The sequence below is a fragment of the Sminthopsis crassicaudata genome, chromosome 4 (genome assembly GCF_048593235.1).
Source record: "Sminthopsis crassicaudata isolate SCR6 chromosome 4, ASM4859323v1, whole genome shotgun sequence".
In the NCBI taxonomy this organism is placed as follows: domain Eukaryota; kingdom Metazoa; phylum Chordata; class Mammalia; order Dasyuromorphia; family Dasyuridae; genus Sminthopsis; species Sminthopsis crassicaudata.
In genome coordinates this window covers 434,663,683-434,679,173 of record NC_133620.1, presented here as the reverse complement: position 1 = coordinate 434,679,173, position 15,491 = coordinate 434,663,683, and the positions used below count along the sequence as shown (strand labels likewise).

The window sequence follows — 15,491 nt, the reverse complement described above, 5'->3', positions numbered from 1 at the left end:
CATATATTGTATATAAGTATAAGTTTATAAACTTATACTTTAACATATTTAACATGTATTGGCCAACCTGCCATCTGGGGGTGGGGTGGGAGGAAGGAGGGGAAAAGTTGGAACAAAAGATTTTGCAATTGTCAATTCTGAAAAATTACCCATGCATATATCTTAAAAATAAAAAGCTATAATAATAATAAAAAGAAATGAAAACTGTGTGATGAAAAATAACACAGAAAGACTTGTTTAAATTGCCATAGAGCAAAATTCATAAAATCATAAGAGAAAATATCAACAATGACTACCATAATGTGAAGGAAAACAATTCTGAAGAGACTTCAACATTCAGATCAATGTGGTGACTAATTGTGACTTCGGAAGATTGATGCTCAAATGTGTGTTCTTTCTTTTAATAACAGAGTTGGGGAGATATGCTTAGGCATACATTGTCTAACATATTTCATTTGGCAGTTTGATCTTTTTAAACTGTATTTTGTTTTTAAAAATAAAGGAACATTCTACTAAAACAAGAGAGTAAATAGGATTTGATATCAATGTTAAAAACCATTAAACATCAGTAAAACTTTTTTTATAAAAAAGAATTCTTCCCTCTTTTATCCCATCATTGCACAAAATACACCAATGATAGTTGGAACTATGGCCTGAGCATTAGCATGCTTAAAGGTGAAAATTAGGAGACTGTTGTGTAAGAGTTATGATTGTGAAGTTTGTGAAATTGGATTCATTTTCCCATCCTGATAACCTACTACTGATATGGTCTGTTGAATCTCTGGAGGCCTTAGTTTCTTCATTTGTAAAATAAAAGGTAGAATTAGATGAGCCCTAAGATCTATAATTCTATAATAGATATAAATATCTATAATTCTAAGCACTGACTGATTTTCTTTATGTCTACCCAAAGATCGCATACTTTTGGTGTATATTATGATCCTTTTTCAAAACTTCCATTAGCTACTAGCACCTTATCTCTTTTCTCCTCACTTCTCTCTGTGTTCTTTATAACCATCTCATGCATTTGTGCACTCTCTTCTCCCCCTCACCTCCATAGTGTCAGCGAATCCCTCAATAGTATCATATCTGTCCCTTTTATTCATTGCATGGTTTATTTTTAGCCTGAAACAACTGCATCCTAAAAATGGAGTTCCTCACGACACAGGAGTTGGGCCAAGCTATGTAAGGTATCTGGGGTTTGGCTTGACAAGCCTCCTCTGCCTGTCTCTCTTTGTGCACGGACATGTGTGTGTGAGAGCGTCTGAGGCGCTTTGTCCTGAGTGCCTAACTGCAAAGTTAACTGGGCTGAAAGAGTTTGGATCAAACACCAGAAGGGCAAAAGAAAAACAAATTTTATGTAAACTGATTCTGGCCCTTGTCTCCAACAGTATCCAAATAACCTTTGTATCCTCTACTGCACTGGATTATTTCTAGGGAAGGACAGGCAGAGAGGGTCATCCTCAATGAAGCTAGTTTCTCTTTTACTAGTAGGTTTTTACCTGCTGCCTTCTTGCAAAACAGAAGAGGGACTGAACTTCCCCAGTTACGATGGGAAGGACCGGGTAATAAGCCTCAATGAGAAGAACTACAAGCAAATTCTGAAGAAATATGACCTGCTCTGCCTCTTTTACCATGAGCCGGTATCTTCTGATAAAGTCTCCCAAAGGCAGTTCCAAATGAAAGAAATTGTCTTGGAGGTAAGCAGAAAATGTGCTTGCAAAAGCTGCTGGATTGAGTATGTGGCTACATATATATGTAATGTGCGTGTGTGTGTGTGTGTGTGTGTGTGTGTGTGTGTGTATTTATTTGGGAGAGATTGGGGTGGGACCATGTTGTTAAAGTACATTGATCTCTAGCAGTGTCCCGATCTCGCATCTGTTTCTGTCCAAATCTGTCTCTGCAATTCCAGTTGGGTCACAGAAAGAGCCAGCTGACCAAGGAACAGCATTCAGAAACATAGCCCAACATGTGATGATGTACAGTATTTATATATGAGCTGTCCTTGGTTATCCAGGAGCTCCTTTTCTCAACCCTTTTTATCTCTTGGTTCCTCCAGCTTGAGGTAAGACTTTCACTGGAAGTCAAGTAGGGGAAAAGAAAGATGGGAATCTGGCAATAGGTTGAAGAAAAGACTTATTCAATATAATGGATTATACCTGAGAATTGTGGATTAACTGTGGATTTTATTCGCCGGACTTCCTTGGTCCCCCAGAACTAGAAGTTGACCTTTGCCCTATCCATCGCTAAAATAGGGGAACAATAAAAAAACTATTCTTGTTCTTTCTCATTTGGATGTTGTTCAGTCATTTTCAGTCTCATAATTTGGCTCACATCCACAGCGAACACCATGGAGAGAGGAGTGGAGATGAACTCAAAGAGTTTTTCTCATAAAAGTCTCTTAGTTAGCAGAAGACACTGGGAGAAGACAGCTGTCATTTCAATTGGTTCATATGGGCTGTTTATAACCTGGCAGGGTGCCAAGTTTCTAATCTCCTGTGAACGTGTGGAGGACTTACCCTTCTGAGGACATCCAGACATCTTAAGATCTCTCAGTCACTGCAAGTCTCCATGGCTGCCAAGCATTCTAGGAGGTTCTTAGATGCCTTTTCAGTCAAAGTTATTCCTTTTCAATATGACTGCCTAGCACAGCCCTGTCCACATGGAAAATACCAGGATAGGCTCTCTGTTATCTGGCTTAGTCAAAGTGCTTAGTTAATCCAAGAATAGCCAGATCTTTGGTTAATGATAAAGTTACCATTTATAGAACACATGCATCATCAGCTTTCAAAGAATTAAAATATAATAAGAGCACAAAAGATGATTTCTTGGGATTCAGAAAACAAAGATCTTGCAGTGCTTCAAGGTGTTGATTACAATAATCCCATTTTACCTCACACTCTTAAGATTTTGAGATATTTGACTTATGACAAACTTGCAAAGTGGGTAGTGCAAATATTAATACCCTTGATTTTCAGAAGTGGAAAACCCAAGGCTCATTTATCTTGTCCAGAGTTTACACAACAAATAAAGGTCAGAACTAGGACCAAAATGGTCATGACACCAGCTCCAATATGTTTCCCATTGCAGAAGAGAAAGACATGTCTTTTTTTTCCCCAATTTTTATTTTTATTTATTTTATTATTATTTTAGTATAGCTTTTTATTTATAAGATATATGCATGGGTAATTTTACAGCATTGACAATTGCCAAACCTTTTGTTCCAATTTTTTCCCCTCCTTCCCCCCACTCCCCTCCCCTAGATGGCAGGTTGACAATACATGTTACATATGTTAAAATATAAATTAAATACAATATATGTATACAGAGAAAGACATGTCTTTTAAAAACTTACACTGTGATCAGTACTATGCTAAGTGCTTTACAAATACATCTAATTTGATCCTCACCAAAAACCCTGGGTTAAATTATTATTATATCTATTTTATAGTTGAGGAAACTGAGGCAAATTAAGGTTAAGTGACTTAACTAGAGTCACACAGCTTTTTGAGTATCTGAAGCTTGAATTGATTTCATGTCTTCTGAGTTCAAATCTAGCACCCTAACCTCTAGGGTCTCTAACTTCCTCTAACTGTATGGTGTGGGGAATGAGCCCTGAATTTAGAGTCAAAATATCTGAATCTGAATATTGATTCTGGTGCTTACTTCCTGTGTGACTTCAAGCAAAAAAATTTCCAGGTTATGGTTTTTCCTGTTCATAAAATAGAGAAAGTTGGGACTCCCATCATTTCTAAGGCTGTCAAACTCTAAATCCACTTAACCTTTGCCTCAGTTTCCTCAACTATAAAATGGGGATAATAAGCATCTCCATCACAGACTTGCTGTGAAAAATCAAATGAAATTATATTTGTAAAGCCACTTAGCACATCACCTGGAAACATAGTAGATGTAATAAAATTCTTATTCCTCTTCCTTCCCTTTGTTATGTGACTGACCCTCCATTTTTGATCATATATTGTTGTGATATTTTCCATTTCTTACTGACAGTTCCTGATATCTTAAAAGAATGATGATGGTGATAAATAATGGTGATAACTAGGATTTTTATAATATTTTAAAGTTTGCAAAGCATTTTCCAGATACAATCTCACTTGAGCCCTTACAACAAGCCTGGAAGGTGGGACTCTATTATTATCTCTGCCAGTACTCAAAGTTGCCATGTGCTATTCTGCCTCTGCACATGAGTATCAATTACCATTGAACTGACAGCATTGAGATTTAGAACTGAAGGCAGCTGGGTGACACAGTAGATAGAGCACCAGCCCCTGGGGTCAGCAGGGACCTGAGTTTCAAACTGTAGCTTCAGGACACTTAATACTTACTAGTTGTGTGACCCTGCACTTAACCCTAATTGCAGAGAGAGATTTAAGAGCTGGGAAGGATCTTCACGCTTTCTGAACGAAACTACCTCATTTTACGAGGAATACAGCAAAACCCAAAAACGTCCAATGATTTGGCAATTTGTTTCACAGAAAGTCTTTGTTCATGACTAGTTCATTGGTTAAAAGGGTCACATAGTTAATAAGTATCAGAGGCAGGATTTGAACCCAGATCTTTCTGATTTCATACAACTGCACCACAGTGCTGGTTAATCGCTAGAGTGACATTATACTGTAGTGAAAATGGCACTCAAGAGACTTAGGTTCTAATGTTGGGAATAGTCCTGTCTTTTATTAACTGAGAAATTTTGATGAGTTTCAATTTCCTCATATACTAAATGAAGAGATTAGACTAAAGAATTTTCTAATTCCATTCCACACATTTATAAAGAACTTACTATGTACAAGGCACTTGGATATGGATATTAAATATGACATGGCCTGACTGAATAAGCTAGTTTTTTTTTAATTGAATGATTACATCCTTTTGTTTCCCTATTCATATGGATCTGTGATATTTTTTATTTTATTTTATTTTTTTCCTGAGATCACACAGCTAGAAAGTATTGTGTCTGAAGCTGGATTTGAACTCAGGTCTTCCTGACTTTAGGGCCAGCACTCTATCCGCTAGGGCCATCTAGCTGCCCCCAATCTGTGATCTTCTTGAAGCAGGGACATTCCTCCAGGGGACCCATTTTTTGACTTATAGTCCTTCATTATTTTTTGTCCCTTGTGCTTCTATAAAATCATCTCCAGAAAAGATCATCAGATATTTGGAATTTCTTCCTCTGACTCTCTTAAAATTTTCTAAGGAGGGGCAGCAAGGTTGTACAATGGGTAGAGCACCAGCCCCTGAAGTCAGGAGGGACTTGAGTGCAAAATCTGACCTCAGGACACTTAAACACTTCCCTAGCTGTGTGTGATCCTGGGGCAGTCACTTAACCCCAATTGCCCTCAGCAATAAACAAACAACATAAAAAAATTCCTAAGAAAATATTAGAGCATGCGGGTGGTCAGGCAAGAAGTCAGTTACCTAAAATTTATTGACTTTTACAACATGCTGGGCATTATGCTAAGGCTTGAGGATATATGTATAATTAGAAAGACAGTGCTTTCTTTTAAATGGAGAGAAGGCAGCACATAAAAGAAAAGTGAAAAAAGAGGAGTGCTTAGAGATCTTGAAGAGGAATGAGATGGTCCATCGGTGATACATCTCAATAGGCAGCTGTGTGGACACTGCCTGAAATGAAGAAGATCTGAGTTCCAATTCAGATTCAGATAATTATCTGTGTTACTCTGCACAAGTCACTCAATCACTGTCTGTTTTCCTCAGTTGTAAAAAGGGAGATAATAAGAGTACCCTACCTAGGCTTGTTGTGAAGATCAAATGAGGTAAACATTTGTCAAACATTTAGCACAATACTTGGAAGTGCTTTTATAAATGATTATTCCTCTTTTTTCCCCTTTGTCATAAGATTGACTCTCCTTTTTCTAATCACAGTTTTTCTGTAAAGATATCTTTTATTCTATTTGTTTATCTACTTAATTTATTTGTTTGCTATTCTATTTTATTGTATTTCTTACAATTCCTGAGTGCTAATATATGCTGGCCTATTTATGTTCACATAGATCTTTCTTTACCTTGTTCTTTAAGTAGCCCATAATTTTAATTTTTTAGAGATTATTAAATTCCATGATTTGAATTATTCAGAAAAATATCAGTCTTAAAAGGTGGGATCTTGTCATGGAAAAGTTTGGACTCATGGGATTGACTGAGTAAAAGGATTGTACTATTTCCCAAATAAAATGTACTCTTTTTTTTCTCCACACTGTTCAATTTTTGGTTACCACGTGTAGTATTTTCTATGTTGATTAATAAGCTCCCCCGAATTTTTCAAATCCAATTGCATGTCATAGTCCAGGTAATAGACATTTGTCATCTGCTTAGCTATTCCTTTGTAAATAGGCTGGATTCTTTCAGGTGGCTGTGAATCTCATTGAGAAGACTGTAATGTTCTCAGGCTTCATTTAACTATAACAATGTCATTTGCATACTGGAACATCTACTTTTTGTATTTAATTTACTATATTCATTCATCACCAGAACTACTTAATATAAGAATTTTTTTAAATTAATCTCAAACATTGCTTCTCCTCTAAAAGAACTCATCTCCGCCCAAAAACATATCCTTCTTCACTCCCCTATTTCTAACACAGGTACACCAGTAATCTAATCACTCAAGATCAAAACTTAGGCATCATTTTTGACTCTTTGGTCTCTTTCACCTTCCCCTATGCCTAATAAATGTGCCAAATCCATATCTCTTTAATGTGCCTCATTCTCTTTACTCACATGGTTCACACCCCTTTAGTTCAGGAACTTAGCATTTTTCTCTTAGACTAATGCAGAAAGATGAGAAAACTGAGGCAAACAAAGATAAATGACTTACCCAGAATCATACAGCTAGTAAATATATGCAACCAGAGGTTTTCCCAATTTCCACTTCACCACCTTACTATTATTGTCTCCCTGCCTCATCCCTCAACTCTCCAATATATCTTCCACACTTCCACACTTACTTTATTTTATTTACTTATCCATAAAATGAGCTAGAGAAGGAAATGGCAAACCATTCCAGTATCTTTGCCAAGAAAACTCCAAATGGGATCACAAAGAATGAGATGTGACTGAAATGATTCAACAACAATAACAACAACAAAAGGTTTCCTTAGCTTTGAAACTAGTCCTATGACCCACCAAACCAAACAAACAGCTTGGTTGTATGTATTAAATGCCTGTGATATACATCCTTGAATAAGTAAATAAAATGTAAGGTAGTTGAGAGCAGGGATCTTTTCATTTTTGTTTTTATAGGCATCCCCTGGCACTATGCCTGGCACATGGTAGTGCTTAATAAATACTTGTTGATTGAATTGTTCCTTCATTGTTTAGCGTCCATAAAGGCAAAAAAGATTGGGGACCTACCTTAAAGGTAAGGAAATTCTAAGCTTTCCACCATTGTCTGGTCCACAATCAGAGCAGGTTTTAAGAAGAATGATTCTCAATGGCCAAAGCCAAGGTCCAACTATCTGAGCTAACAATATCTACTCCCAAGCAGTAATTTGAGAAGGGCTCTCTCTTCAGTCCTAATACCCCAAATATCCCTGCCAACGTCCCTAAAGAAAACATCTCCTTCTGGGAGCACCCACTATCCCCTTCTTGACTATATTCCATTCCTGAATGGTTGGAAGAGAGGCAAATGGAGAGAACATTCAATTTAGAGTCAGAAGTCCTGGGCTTGACCCCTTCTTATTATCTCACTATGTGACTTTGAGCAGATTCCTAAGCCAATGTGGATTTTAGCAACCTGTTTGAAATAGGGGGCTAGACCAAATGACCTCTAACTTCCAGCTCTGAATTTGTGATCTGATGTTTTCTCTGTTATTATTGAAGGCGATTTTCTCCTTCAAGGATTTTCAGAGTTCCGGGGTCCCCTCTTCATTATCATCCCCTCCATATGAACACTGATCCATTTTTTTCTTCTTGATATAACTTTTAAGAAACTTTTCTGACTACTTACAAACTTGACCTATTTCTGAAATTTAATATTCCTGCAACTATTTTTAGAAAGTTATACCATGCTTTTGTATTCATCCTTCATTTCCAGTTCCAACTTTGTCGAATTCATTTAAATTCGATGTTGATTAGTGAGTTTCCTATTTGCCAATATTCTGTCTCTCTGTCTCTATATCTCTGTATCTCTCTGTGTCTCTCTGCCTGTCTGTCTGTCTCTCTCTCACACATCTCTTTTTTATTCTTTATTAAAATTATTTATCTTTGTATTTTTAGATGTTCATTCTTGACAACTTCTCATACCTCTTAGACTAACTTCCCTTATATAATTTAAGACCTAAAACTTTTGATATCTGTTCTCTCCAAGTATCCACATTATCCACTCCCTTCAATCCCTCTTTTTGGCTCAGAATCAGATTGAAAATAGCAGCTACTCTCCTTCCAAAGCTCTGAAGATTTGTGTTCCATTCCGACCCTCCCCCTTGCTATCTGTATGATATTAAATAAGTGATTTGTCCTATCTCAGTCTGTTTCTTTTTCTATAAACTAAAGAGGTTAAAATAAATACCTTCAAATATTTCTTTCAAGGCACTAGGTGGCACAGTGGATTAGAGTGCTGCATCTGGAGTGAGAAAAGACATGAGTTAAAACCCAGCCTCAGACATACACTGGCTATGTGACCCTGAATAAGTCACTTAACTCTGTTGGCCTTGGTTCCTTATCCATAAAATGAGCTAGAGAAGGAAATGGCAAACCATTCCAGTATCTTTGCCAAGAAAACTCCAAATGGGATCACAAAGAATGAGATGTGACTGAAATGATTCAACAACAATAACAACAACAAAAGGTCTCCTTAGCTTTGAAACTAGTCCTATGACCCACCAAACCAAACAAACAGCTTGGTTGTATGTGTTAAATGGCTTATTCCTAAAGATGATTTTTGAGTTAGAGAATAACTGCCCACAAGAAATATAATCAATATTCTTTGTTGTTCATCTGTTTCAGTCACATCCAACTCTTCATGAGAAAACCCTTCATGGGGTTTCTTGGCAAAAATATAGAAATGCTTTGGCCATTTCCTTTTTTCAATTCATTTTAAGGCAAATATGATTGAGTGACTTATTCAAGCTAACAAGTGACTAAGGCTGGATTTGAACTGTGAAAGAGGTGTCTTTCTAACTCTAGGCCAGCATTCCATCCACTGTGCCATCTAAATGCTCAATATTTTTTTAAAAAGACAATTCTAAAAGACTTAGGAATTCTTATTCAGTTAAATGATCAGCCACAGTTGCAGAAAACTTATGAAAAATCCTGACAGAGAAATAAAGGATTAATATAAAAAATAAGAAATACATTTTTGGACATGGCTAGCATGGATATTTGTTTTGCTCAACTTTGTCTATATGATATAAGGACTCTGTATTTCTTCTCTCTCTTCTTTCTTCTCTCCTTTCTTTCTTTCTTTCTTCCCTTCTTTCCTTTTCTCCTTCTTTTCTCCCTTGCTTCCTCCATTGTTTCTTTCTTTCCTTTCCTTCCTTCCTCTCTCCTTCTTTCCTTTCTCTCTCCTTCCTTCCTTCTTTCCTTCCTTCCTTCTTTCCTTCCTTCCTTCCTTCTTTTCTTCCTTCCTTCCTTCTTTCTTTCTCTCTTTCTTTCTCTCTCTCTTTCTTTCTCTATTTCTTTCTCTCTTCCTTTCTTTCTCTCTTTCTTTCTTTCTCTCTTTCTTTCTCTCTTCCTTTCTTTCTCTCTTTCTTTCTTTCTTTCTTCCTTCCTTCCTTCCTTCCTTCTTTCTCTCTCTCTTTCTTCCTTCCTTCCTTCCTCCCTCCCTCCCTCCCTCGCTCCTTCCTTCCCTTCTTTCTCTCTCTTTCTTTCTTTCTTTCTTTCTTTCTTTCTTTCTTTCTTTCTTTCTTTCTTTCTTTCTTTCTTTCTTTCTTTCTTTCTTCCTTCCTTCTTTCTCTCTCTCTCTTCCTTTCTTCCTTCCTTCCTCCCTCCCTCCCTCCCTTTCTCCCTCCCTCCCTCCTTTCTTTCTTTTTCTTTCTTTCTTTCTTTCTTTCTTTCTTTCTTTCTTTCTTTCTTTCTTTCTTTCTTTCTTTCTTTCTTTCTTTCTTTCTTTCTTTCTTTCTTTCTTTCTTTCTTTCTTTCTTTCTTTCTTTCTTTCTTTCTTTCTTTGTTCTTCCTTCCTTCCTTCCTTCCTTTCTTCCTTTCTTCCTTTCTTCATCTCTTTTTTCTTTCTTTCCTTTTTAGTGAGTATGGAAGTTGTGAAGGAGAAAAAAATGCCTTTTTTTCAGAGGCCTTATTTAAGCCTTAAATTTATAAGGCCTTTTTAAATTGACAAAAAATTAAAATTTATTAAAACAAACAAACCTCTGGGAATCAAACTAGCCTTAATCACTGACAAAATAGATTGTTGTTGTGTAATTTGAAAAGCACCCAAAAAATTCCACAATCACCTTCATTCCTCATGTCCTAAATTTTACCTTTAAAGTTTCATTCTTTTTACTTGAGGTTTTAGCCAATAGTAAATATAAATTTCTTGTGGAACAGAAATGCTTTAAGTTCTTAATGGCTATTTAAATCCAACTACCACTGAATTTTAAATCTTAAGAATAATGTTGAAAGAAAGAGGTAATGGGATAGAGCATAGCAGTACTAATCACCTACATTAGTGACAAAGAAGATAGTGGGGACAGATAAGGGACAAAATGTTGGCATAGCTGAGTACACTAAATACTCTGCCCAAAAAAAGATAAAATGATAGATCTAGAGAGGAATAAAGAACTGCCTAACCTAGAATTATACAATCTTTACAATTTTGCCTAGCACTACTCTTTCCTGATCTCCATACTGCAATAGTTCTCTCTTTTTTTAATCCCATGAACCCTTTTCGACGACAAAATGTTGTGAATAACGAGAATAATTTAATATAATACCCATAATAGTCTGCATTTTAAAATTTAAGCATTATTTACTATTTAAGACACCCCTGAAGAATTTTTTTTTAGCATGAGTAGATTATTATAACAAATCACTAAATGAAAAATACTTTCCCAGGGCATTATATCCCCAAGAAAATGCCTGACCTCTCTTTGATGAAGTCTCCTTTATCTCCACCCTCACCTCTCCTTTTACATAGTCTTGGGCTATGTAGTTCTAAGCTACACAGTGTTGGGACCTAGGGGGCTCTGTTTCCAAGGGATATGAATTTTCTTTAAGAGATTTTTATTGGTATTGTTTATTTTTACATCATCTAGATTTTTATATCTCCCCAAAAGTAGCCCCTCATAACAAAGATCTGGGATTCTCAAATGACCAGTAGCAGCTCAGCTAAGATGATATTTAGAAATATCAGAGTGGCCAAATCCCATTAGCATTCTGGAAATATGAAACTGTGGAAGAGGATATGGGCAAACAATATAATTCCTCTTTGCCTCTTTTGTTCCCCAATACCCTTCTCCTTTCCAGTTTTTCCGCCTACTTCATTTTTTAGGCATGTGATGTGCAAAAGCCCTCCTATGGGATTACTTTCCATATTAAATATACTATTTTAAGTATGAACTTGAGGATCATGTCCCAATTGATTCCACTAGACCTAAGTACCACCAGCAGGTGCTGCTTCTCAATCCCATTATTTATTCTAAACAGACAAGCCTTAGATTCTAGATATGCAACATGGCAGTGGAAAGAACACTGAACTTGGAAATAATCAAGTTTGAATCCTGTGCCTGACACTAAAGAGTTGTGTAAGCAATAAAGCAACAAAAATAACCCCTCTGAGTATCAGTTTCCTCATCTATCTCCCTAGGTCTCAGTTTCTTCATCCTTAAAATGGCTTCACTTCTACTAGCCCTAGATAAATGATTTATAAAAGGAAGGCAACAGAAATTGTTGCAGGGATCATATGAAATGATATAGGAAAAAGCATTTTGCAAATCTTAAAGTGCTTTATAAATGCTAGCAATTATTATTCCAACTGTGAATCCTAAATGTGACTTCAAAGCACCTAAATCCATCACCCCCAGAATTTTTGTAGGAGTAACCAAGAAGTGATCTTTCTGTCATCTGATGTCATAGCACTTTTCTCTCTTCATATATTTAAATATTTTTAATCTATATTATATTTTTTCTCTGGCATATCTTTTCACCCTGAATCAATTGTAATTTTATTGAGGGTAAATATCACAACTTATTTATCCTACTACTTCTCTTTGCCCTGAGCATAATGCATTGCATAGTCAATGCTTAAGAAAAGTTTGTTTATTTCATGTCAATGAATTAGCTAATTAGTATATTCCAATTGGATTGATGAATAGCTATGATTTTCCCCAGGGAGCATTTAACCTAGAACAGGACTCTGCACATGACGTTTAAAAAAAAAAAAAACTCTTGGCTGGCTGGATGAGTAAATAACTGGATAGATATAAGATAACATCTGAGCTCAGTATTACTTTGATAGATCCATTATCTCACCAATGTTGAGATTTCCCACCCTGGGAATCTTTTAATTTTATGTTATTAAAACATAAGATCCTTGAAGGCAGAAACTATCTTGCTTTTTATTTATTTCCCCAGTGCTTAGCATAATGCTTGGCACAATAGCAAGTACTAAATAAATGTTTTTGGGGAAGGGCAGGGGGGAATTTATTTTCATTTATTTACTCTTTCTGTATAATTCTTATCAATATCCTTTCATAAATTTTAAAGAGATTTAAGCAATTTATTGGAATCTTTACTTTGCATCTTCTAATAATGGTTCATTTTAAAAATTCATTTGTTAAACTTCAATTTGGCCATTTAACAAACTAATTCTTCTGGTTATATACATCTTTGGTGGTATCTCAAAATCCTTACACACAAAATGCATCACAAAACCTATCTGTACTCAACATATTTTTTTTCCAATAGCCTTTGAGTCACTTACAACTTTTATCTCCTAAAATGATTGCAGCAGTCCCTGGGATCTTGGGAGCTGGGAAATTTGGATTCTAGTTCTCACTCTATTATTAATCATCTTTTTGACTTTGGGTAAGTCACATAAAAGTAACTAGGTGGTGTGGGGGTAGAGTTATGGATTTGGGATCAAAAAGACCTGAGTTCAAATTTGGCCTCAGATATTTACTAGCTTGTAATTTGGTTTCCATATGTACAAAATTAGGATAATAACAGTACCTACTTCACTGGAGTGTTGTTAGTACCAAATAAAGCACTTTGCAAACTTTAAAGTACTAGCTAACTATTCATCATTTTTCCTTATCATCTTTGGTATTTAACAGTTCATACAGAATGCTTCTGGAGCTTTTATTGGGCTATATGGTAAATATGGATTAATAGTGTTACAAGGCAACCCAAAAATGAATATGAATTTAAGCTGAATTTAAAAAGGAAGACTGAATCAATACTCTGTCCTGATCATACTATGTCTGTAGTACTGGGCTCAATTCTAGGCACAAAATATTAGGGAAAAACACATGCAGAATAGGGATAACCAGATCATACCCTCTTAAGATCAGATGAAAAAGCCTTATGGTTCAACCAAAGGAATAGAAGAGGCGACTGGGTATGGTAAGGAAACCCCCTAATTTAGCAATGAAATGATCTAAATAAGTTGGGAAAGTCTCAAGAAATGAATTTTTTGAGAAAAAAGGAACTTGTATATAATTAATTGTCCAAAAATAGAATGAGCAGCCCAGAGGTAGTAGGCTCCCCTTCCTTGAGGTCTTCAACTTCAGATTGGATGACTCCTTTGATGGCCTCTGGGGTTCTTCCAAATTGAAGATTCTGTAGTTATTTTTAAAAGAGAGAGAAGACAGAAAACAAACATAAAAATATTTAAATTCAAGGTATCCAAAACAGAACTTAGCATTTCCTCCCTAAAACATGACTCTCCTCTTACTATTTTCTCAGATACACAGGCTTGAAACTTTGGAGCTGTATTTTACTATTTTCTCTTCTTTAACTTTGACTTACAAGCAATGGCAAGGGCCTGTCAATTTAAGCTTCATAATATCCTTCCTATCACTTTCCATTCATATGGCCACCATTCAAGTTCAAGTCTTACTTACTTCTAAATCACTCTTGTAACAACCTCTTCCCTGCCCTACTTGGATCTATACTCTTCCCTTCCAATCCATCCTTCACATGGCTTCTTCAATAATCTTCCTAATGTACAGATCTGTCATACCACTGCCCTGATCATAAACCCTCAATGGTTTTCTATTAATTCACGGGAGGGTAGATGCTGAGCTCAGAAAGAACTAAGAAAACATTCAGTCCAATTCTTTCATTTTACAGATGAGGAAAATGGTATTAATTAATTCATTCAGGTATTAATAGGCATAACTAGGATGAATAAGTCATCTGACTCCAAAATTATCACTCTTGCCATATGCATATGTACAGGATGTGCTCAATATGCTGAGGAACACTCTAATGTACCAACAGCCTTCTTGCCAGTGGGGCATCATTCCAAATCCAGGGTCTACTGGGAACAAAAATAACTTTCTGGGTCTCTGAGGAATCCTGGTTGATATAATCTCCAAAAGTCCTGCTTCCTTCATCAACTTCCTACTCTGTAGCTTCCTTGAGGCTCTGGTACAGAAGAAAATCTAGGGACTTGAGTACTTTATAGTTTGGAGTCTCTCTATGACTCTGATTCAGGTTCTTTCCTAGTGGTTCTTTTACTTGGCAGAGTCCAATTACTGTCAAAGTTAGTCAAAGTACCTTCCCATTCTGAGAAATTTTCTCCTTTTTCTCAGGGATTCTAGCCAACCATATCTGTATCACAAAAGCATGAGAAGACCAAATCCCAAAGACAATTATTTGCCATATTTAAGAAGCAAATGGCTTCACCTTTCTGAGCCTTATTTTAATTATTTATAAAATGAGAAAGAAACATATAACTAGATGTTAAGCTCCATTGTTTATATGTTGCTGAAAAGAATATAAGTATTTTCTTACACTGAGGCAAAGTCCCAGATTCACTGCCCTAATTATTGGTTTGAATATAGCCCCCTTTTGCTATTGATTTTGATGTGTCATTTAAAGCTGAGTAAGGGTAGTGAGATTGTAAAGTCTATGGAAGCCAATCTTCAGAGCCCTCTCTTTCATAAACCTTTAGTTTGGACTGGTACCCAATGCCATTTTTGCTGCCTCCTTGAATCAGTGTTTGATTTTCTTATTTAGTTAATAAAAATTATGCTGCCTAAATGCTATTTTTAGCATTTTATCTAAATGAAATTTTGGCTATGTATGGCCTTGCAGCTAGGACATTACTTCAGTCTTCTTCAGACTTATCATCATCTCACAGAACTGTTCGCTCTGCAAAATGATCCATCATCATTGAAGTGTTTTCTTGCATGCCCTCCATGAATACAGTCATCATCGTGTAGCAATTCCCAGCTGATTGTCTCTTCATTTTTAGATAATGCTCTTAGTCTATTAGGTAAGCAGAGTTTTCCAAGTGATAAGGATCATGTTTTCTCTTGGTTTTATCCTTAGGTATGAATGTGTTGAATAAATTAAGT

At 36.1% G+C, this 15,491-nt stretch overlaps 1 protein-coding gene across 1 annotated transcript in view; it reads left to right on the top strand.

Annotated features, from left to right (window-relative positions):
* The first annotated feature begins 1,164 nt into the window (after window positions 1–1,164).
* CASQ2 (calsequestrin 2) overlaps window positions 1,165–15,491 on the top strand; it is a 101,403-nt gene continuing 87,076 nt past the window's right edge. Inside the window, exon 1 of the mRNA XM_074263160.1 lies at window positions 1,165–1,700. Within this exon, the coding sequence (XP_074119261.1) occupies window positions 1,467–1,700 (234 nt within the window). The 5' untranslated portion in view covers window positions 1,165–1,466. The remainder of the gene's footprint in view (window positions 1,701–15,491) is intronic.